The sequence below is a fragment of the Pyrus communis genome, chromosome 9 (assembly GCF_963583255.1).
Source record: "Pyrus communis chromosome 9, drPyrComm1.1, whole genome shotgun sequence".
Taxonomy (NCBI): Eukaryota; Viridiplantae; Streptophyta; class Magnoliopsida; order Rosales; family Rosaceae; genus Pyrus; species Pyrus communis.
The window spans coordinates 8335547-8342989 of NC_084811.1; the positions used below are offsets into that span (position 1 = coordinate 8335547).

General features: G+C 36.5%; 1 protein-coding gene across 2 annotated transcripts; it reads left to right on the forward strand.

Annotated features, from left to right (window-relative positions):
• The first annotated feature begins 668 nt into the window (after positions 1 to 668).
• Positions 669 to 4775, forward strand: LOC137745704 (transcription factor AS1-like). Of its 2 annotated transcripts, none has more exons than XM_068485701.1 (2): positions 669 to 1345; positions 3453 to 4775. In XM_068485701.1, exon 2 carries the CDS (start codon positions 3509 to 3511, stop codon positions 4571 to 4573), a length of 1065 nt encoding a protein of 354 aa, XP_068341802.1. In that variant the 5' UTR covers positions 669 to 1345; positions 3453 to 3508; the 3' UTR covers positions 4574 to 4775. The 2 variants fall into 2 exon arrangements, with proteins under 2 accessions (XP_068341802.1, XP_068341803.1); XM_068485702.1 differs by lacking the exon at positions 669 to 1345 and adding an exon at positions 2942 to 3312.
• The last annotated feature ends 2668 nt before the right edge of the window (positions 4776 to 7443 follow it).

Here is a 7443-nt window from a genome sequence, read left to right on the forward strand (position 1 = left end):
AATTTTGAAGTGACAGAGAATTCGTAGATGATTTCACTTTTAAGAGAGATGTCCTTAGCAAACCACTCATAGACCAAAAAGGGCCCAAGGTGCCAGTGCCATTGATTCACTCACCAACTGCGGCCCTAGTTGTTGTTGTGTGTGTCTGTCTCCATAATTCAACATCCATGTAATGTAGTGTAATGATATTTTATATAATTATTATTTGCAAACATTAAATGAATCAAAATAAAGTAAAGATATTATGTTGCTGGAGAGCATCCCAAATGCCGCTTGAGTGTTAACGCAAGAAAGTAAAATAAGCTAAGTCGATCAATATTGAGGCCCAATTATGCATGCTATCTTCATCGTGCTTTATACGTCTATTTTTTCATCAATGAATATTGTACTTATTTTTAAAAAATTATCTATAACAATGCATTATTTGCACTCATATTTAAAATTTTATTTTTATAATTAAAAGAATTTAGTGTGAATTATGTTATTATAAGTAAATAAAAAAAATTAACGCAGGAAGATTTGCATGACACATGAATGATATGATGTGTAATTGCAGGTACTGGTATGGTATAGTTAGTTGGAAGAGAAGAGGAAATGCTAACCCTAAACCTAATCATCATGTTCTTATATTACTCCCGCAAAACACTACATGCGGTGGGGGGCGCAATATAAGCGCTGAAATCGAGCGCGTACGCGTCTCCCTCTGCCTACTACATTATTATTCATCCACCAATCACTCACATTCTCTCTCTCTCTCTCTCTCTCCCCTCTCTTGTTTCTTTCTCTCTCTCGACACAGCAGCAGTAGTAGCCCAGCAGCTTTTTTTGAACTGTCATTTGAGGCTGCCGACGGTGTTGGTGGAGCTCAAAACAAACACAGCAGCATAAATCTTTTCCTTTTCGATGTTTTTTTAGTTTAATTTAATTTATTTCTTTGATTTTAGTTCAATTAAATTCCTCCTAATAAAAATAAAAACGACGTCATCGGCTGTATTTGCCTCCTTGGCTCTCCATTCGCGTGCCCTTCTTTTACGCTCTCTGTCAGATTGCTCCCTTCCTCTTCGTTCCGTCTCATCCCATCTCTCTCTCTCTCTGTGTCAACATATAAGTCTCGTCTCTTCTGTCCGTTTTCTTCACTTCTCTCTCTAGCCCGGGATTTTTTTCTCTCTCTAGGGTTGTTTTTGGAGTTTGAGCACTCTCTCTCACCCTTTTCTCTGTCTGTTTCAAGAACACAGAAAGATCACATCTTTCTCTATTTTATCATCATCCCAATTCACACTGTTATCAGTCTAGGCGGGGATGCGTCGTATACGAAGTGTGGTTCCGTCGTGCACTTAAGCAGAAATGTAACTCTCTCTCTCTCTCTCTCTCATCCTCCTAATTTCCGGATTTCATATGATTTTGCAAAAAGTTCTGTACTTTATAGCTTAAAAGTTTCGATTTTCTTCGACTCTGCAATTCGGTTTGTGGGGTTATGAGGAAAATCATTATCTTTTACCGAAACAAGATATTGGGTTGTTCTTAGTTTTATCTGCAATTACAGTCTCTATTTTATTTAAAACTAAAAGAAGTGCTTTTTAATTGTTTTGCTGGTTTTCTTTTGACGAAACTCTGCTGTAATAGAGTGATTCAGTGGCAATTGTTTTGCATGGTTTGTTTGGTGATTGGAATTTACTGATTTTTAAGTGTGTTATCTCATTTTTTATTTTAATTCTTGTACTATGATATATTGATGAATTTGATGGGGGTAGGAAAGTATATGTGTGGTAAATTTTATCATATTTATTGATTAAATTTTCATGATGGTAAATTAGGAAAAAAAAAAACACTCGATAATTATGAGTTTTATACTAAAACGCTATTCTCTTGTGATGCTCTAGAAGTTCATTCGGTGTCATTCTCCCATCATAAAGTCTATTAATTTTGGAGCGTTTTTCTTTGAAGTCTGATATATTCCTGGGCTTAGATGTGAATTTAACCCATTTTATGAATCTGAACTTCGAAACAGAAAAGAAAAAGAAAAATCAATTGGGTTATTCCCGTACCATAAGCCATTGGGGTTGTTTGACTTCTTAATTGGTTGATTATTGACACTCAAAAGTGTCGTGTCACTTTTGGAAAAAATTTTAGTTATAACGGAAGCATAGATGATACATTATGTGTTTTTATGTTAGTAATGAAAAATTTTATTTTTTAAATTATTAATTTTATAACACACATATTCTACAATTAACATAACGACACGTGATGTATCATCTTTTGTGACGATCATACTGAAAAATCTCTCTTATTTTTTAGTGTTTTTAGTTGTTGGAATTTTGGAAAGAATAAATAAACTACCCTAACATCAACATTGGATAGCTAAAAACGTCTATTCGCTGCCCAAACGTGAATATCAGTTTTCATTTGTCACCTTGTTTTGTGAGCAATTGGGTTTCTTGATTTGATTTCGGAACCCTAAGATCAACTTTTGAGCATTGCTTGTTAGTGAGACCAGTTTTCGTTTTTCACCTTGTTTTTAATCAATTGTGTGTCACTGTGCTTATTGTTTGTTAGGAAAATGTTAGGGATCGAGATCATAATTTTAGATCATATTTTGTAAATCACATGATGTGATAGTTGATATATGAATTTCATTTTTAATGATTTAAAGAGGAATCCAACCATTAAACCTCATATTATTTGATCTATTAAATATGGTCTAAAATGATGGTCTCTCTAATCTAGCATCACCCTTTTTTTTATCGTCCATTTCCTGTATATTAAATCACCGGTTAATAAGTGCACTATAAATTGTAAATATGAAAATAATTGACTTATTCATCTTCTTACATATGTGAAATATATCATGTTATAGTTTGTCATTGTCCCTTTTCCTGTCTACAAGTTAATAAGTTTGTAAGTAAAGGATTTCTTACAAAGAGCTGCTATGTTCTCAACTTTTTGATACACATGTCAGACCTGATCTGCTCTCTAAGTTTAATGATGTGGCCGAAGAAATGGAAAATTGTGTTCGTTGAATACCAACTGTAATATATTTCACCAGCTTCGGCGATTCGAAACTCTAATATAATGCTAGTTAAATCCATCAGTAACTCTCAGTTTGTTATTTTGCTGATGTTTCAACCGTTGAACTCCAATGAGAATGCTCATCTTTTTAATATTTTGCCGTCTCTGTATTTGGCTATTAGCGGTTGAATGGCTGGTGAAGGCACTTGGAATTTACGGAGTTTCCATTGTTGCTGCAATTTCATTCCTTTAAGGAAAATTGATTGTTTGATGCAGACGTTAGCCTCGTTATTTCTATCAGCTGGTTGGCTTATCTGCTTCTTATGTTTCATAACATTAGCTATTTTAGTTTCGTCCTATCCAGATGTTAATTTCGTTTTGGAGGTTAACGTATCATTGCATGACAGTAGAAGATGGACTAATATAGTGACTTGTTGATTCCAGATACATTATGAGGAGTTTCGGTTTGAGGCAATGGACAGTTATACCTGCTCCTGGAAATGAAGGAGAGACAACGTTGGAGTGCTGAAGAGGACGCTTTGTTAAGTGCATATGTGAAGCAATATGGGCCAAGGGAGTGGAACCTTGTATCACAGCGCATGAACACACCCCTAGACAGGGATGCCAAATCTTGCTTAGAAAGATGGAAGAATTATCTCAAACCTGGCATTAAGAAAGGATCCCTAACGGAAGAGGAGCAGCGCCTTGTCATTTGTCTTCAAGCCAAACACGGAAATAAGTGGAAGAAAATTGCTGCTGAAGTCCCTGGTCGTACGGCTAAGAGATTGGGCAAGTGGTGGGAAGTGTTCAAAGAGAAGCAGCAGAGAGAACAGAAGAATAACAAGACAGCTGACCCGATTGTGGAGGGTAAATACGATAGAATTCTTGAAACTTTTGCTGAGAAGTTAGTGAAGGAGCGTGCTGCCCCAACCTATCTCATGGCTACTTCAAATGGTGCCTATCTTCATACTGAAACGTCTTCTCCAGCACCAACGATTCTTCCTCCTTGGCTTTCTAATTCCAATGTGTCCTCCAATGTGAGGCCACCATCTCCTTCTGTTACCCTGAGTCTGTCCTCGGCAGTGGCACCCTCTCCTCCAATCCCTTGGCTGCAGCAGGATAGAGGATCAGATAGTAGTTTTGCTTTGGGAAATTTGCCACATCATGGGGTAGTTCCTGCTTCTGGGGAGAGCCTAGTGATATCCGAGTTGGTGGAGTGCTCCAGAGAGTTGGAAGAAGTGCACCGTGCTTGGGCAGCGCATAAGAAGGAAGCGTCGTGGAGGTTAAGAAGGGTGGAGTTGCAACTGGATTCAGAGAAGGCTAGTCGGAGGAGGGAGAAGATGGAAGAGATTGAGGCGAAGGTAAAGGCTCTAAGGGAAGAGCAAAACGCTGCTCTTGACAGGATCGAAGCAGAATACAGGGAACAATTAGCAGGGCTAAGGAGAGATGCAGAAGCGAAGGAGCAGAAGTTGGCTGAGCAATGGGCCGCAAAGCATTCGCGTCTCTCCAAGTTTCTCGAGCAGATGGGAGGCAGACCAAAGATTGCCGAGCCTAATGGTCGGTGAGAAATATGTGTTATACATGTTCATTGTGGACGTATGAGGTCCGAATTTCTGTTTTCTGTTGTCTCTTTTCTTTTGATCTCGTATGTTTCTCTTCAGAAATGCTGTCATAGGTGTCTAATTGCTTATACCGACTGCCTATAGGCCTGGACTGAAGGACTGTATTATCTTTTCGCAGCTATTACAATTATATTTTTACCTGTTTCTCGAAAACTTATGCTTCCGTGTTAGAAACTAACTAAAAATGATCTAGCTCTTTGTTTTAAACAAATCTAACTACGAGGAAGGGGATTTGAACTCTTCGTATTACAAGGACAAGTCTAACCGGGCATTGAGTATCCTTTATTTTTTTGGTAAAGACATTGAGTATTCGGAAAACTAATGAAAATGACTTGAAAACTTTGAATTTTAACGATAAGGACAAAATAAAAAGTAAAGTGAATAGTATTAGGATTGATTTTTTAGTGTCAAAATGTGAGTTTTTGTTAAAGTAAACAGTACCAGAAGTTTTTCGATAAAGTTTTTTTTTTTTTTTTTTTGGGTAAAGACATTGAGTATTGAGTATCCTTTGTTGGGTTTCCACAGTGGACTCCATATATCAATCTGTGGCCTGGAGTCTTTTTATTCTTTTGAACGTCTAACTAGAGGAGGGTTTTCATGTCTGAAGCCTGAATGGACATACAATAGCATCAATGCTAATCTTACTTGAGGAATTTTACCGTCGTGCATGCAAATCACTTAATAAGTTCACGTACATTGACGACTGGTAGCTATCCATCACGTCATACTCGTGCATGCAATCACTTAATAAACCCACAAACATTAACGACTGGTAGCTATCCATGTAAACATGCAAAAATAACTTTTCTATGTTGATAGTAAAATAACTATTGCCCTCTCAATCATCACATCGTGCATGAAATCACTTATAAACCCACAAACAACAACGATGAATAACCATACAAGTAAAAATATGCAGCAAAAAACTTTCATATGTTGGGAATATAATCCAATTGCTCTCTCACTCTTTCCTTGTAAACCTAGATAATGTCTATAAATTACACTTCATAAGACCATAGAACAGTCACGAGCAATTGTAATGCCTTAGGTTCCTGTTTGGTTTCTGTTAATGCTGATGCACGTCTCAACTACCTTTGGGATTCCGAATAATTTTTGGTATTTTGGTACGTTCGGCAAATAGATCAATTACAAAGCAGGGGGTGTTCCCCTCCTTTCACAGAGAGGTTCATACATATAAGGTTGCTTCCTTCCTCCTCCGAAAAGATTAATTGATTCAAACTGACAAATCCAAATAATTCAAAGCAAAACCCTAGATTTCGAAAATAATTCGAAATAAATACCTCGATTTGGGGCTTGAGAGTTGCGAGAGAGAAAGAGAGAGAATCAGAGAGAGAACCGGAAAGAGATTGTAACAGGTGTGTCCGTGTGCGTGTGGTTTGCCTGTGGTGTGGTCGAGAGAGAAGTACGATGTGGTGGTTGCCGAAGTTTAGACTTGGAGAAGTTGGGCGAAGTTGAAACACTGATTGATTCTGAAGCAGACCTTAACCGTATAAATGAAGGAGTTTTACCACAAAGTACATCTCAAAAACTTCTCACGATCTTCGAAATACAACTGACCAGCCAATGAGTATTCAATACAAGTGTCAGATGTAGATGCTACAGGATGAGGTAAGTTTTGAAGGGAGGAGGATTCTCTTTTCCTTTTCCTTCCCTCCTAATCTCTTTCATCTTCTTTTCCATTCTATTTGAACGATTACGGTTTAGTCACGTCAACATCTTATATTAATTTTTTTTATCAAGACAAAAAAACAATGTGTAAGAGGAGGGGAAAGAAGAGGATGATAATATGAGGGAAGAGAATTCAACTCCGTTTTGAAACACCTTTTGTTACGGTACAAGGTCTAAACCATGATGTGATTTTAGAAACTCCCTTTATTAACATGTTTTGTACCCATTTAAAGTTTCTAAAAATGGCATAGAAACCAAAGTTGAAGGTGCTAAGGAAAAATTTGAATTCTCTAGAGAGGCCCAGACACAGTATGTTAACTCCATAAAAAAAGAAAAGAAAAAAAAAAATTTCCTTTGTTCTTTGAAAGAAGAAATACACTTTAAAAGGATTAAATAACAACTTCATACTAAAATAGTTAAAGAACAAGTTGAGTCCATATAAAAAGAATTTGAAAATCAAGTGTGTGCATAAATTCCTAGTTCTTTTTGGGATGGTAAAAGGCACATTGTTGAGTTCCCTTGTGAGCCTGATTTTGATAAAAAGAAGATTCCAACAAAGGTTCGACCCATTCAAATGAATAATAGGTTAATGGAAATATGTCAACATGAAATAACTGAGCTTCTTGAAAAGAAGCTAATTTGTAAGAGCTACTTGCTGTGGAGTTGCTCAGCTTTTTACGTGGAGAATGTGGCTTAACTGGAATGAGGAGCTCCCTAATTAGTAATAAATTGCAAGCATTTGAATAAACCTCTTAGGTGGAAAAGGTATCTCATTCCTAATAAGAAGAATTTGTTAGACATGCTGAATTAAGTAGTAATATTTTCAAAATTCGATATGAAATATGGTTATCGGTAGATTCAAATTGTTGAAAAGGATAGGTATAAAACTGCATTTGATGTGCCATTACATTACAAATGCAACATAATGTCTTTTGGATTGAAAAATGCTCCTCTCGAATTCCAAAATATTGTGAATGATATTTTCAATCCTTATACTACTTTCACTATTGTTTACATTGATGATGTTTTGGTTTATTCTAACTCTTTGGAACAAAACTTCAAACATATTAATATCTTCTTGAAAGTGGTGAAGAATGAAGGTTTAATTGTTTCAGCCAAAAAGA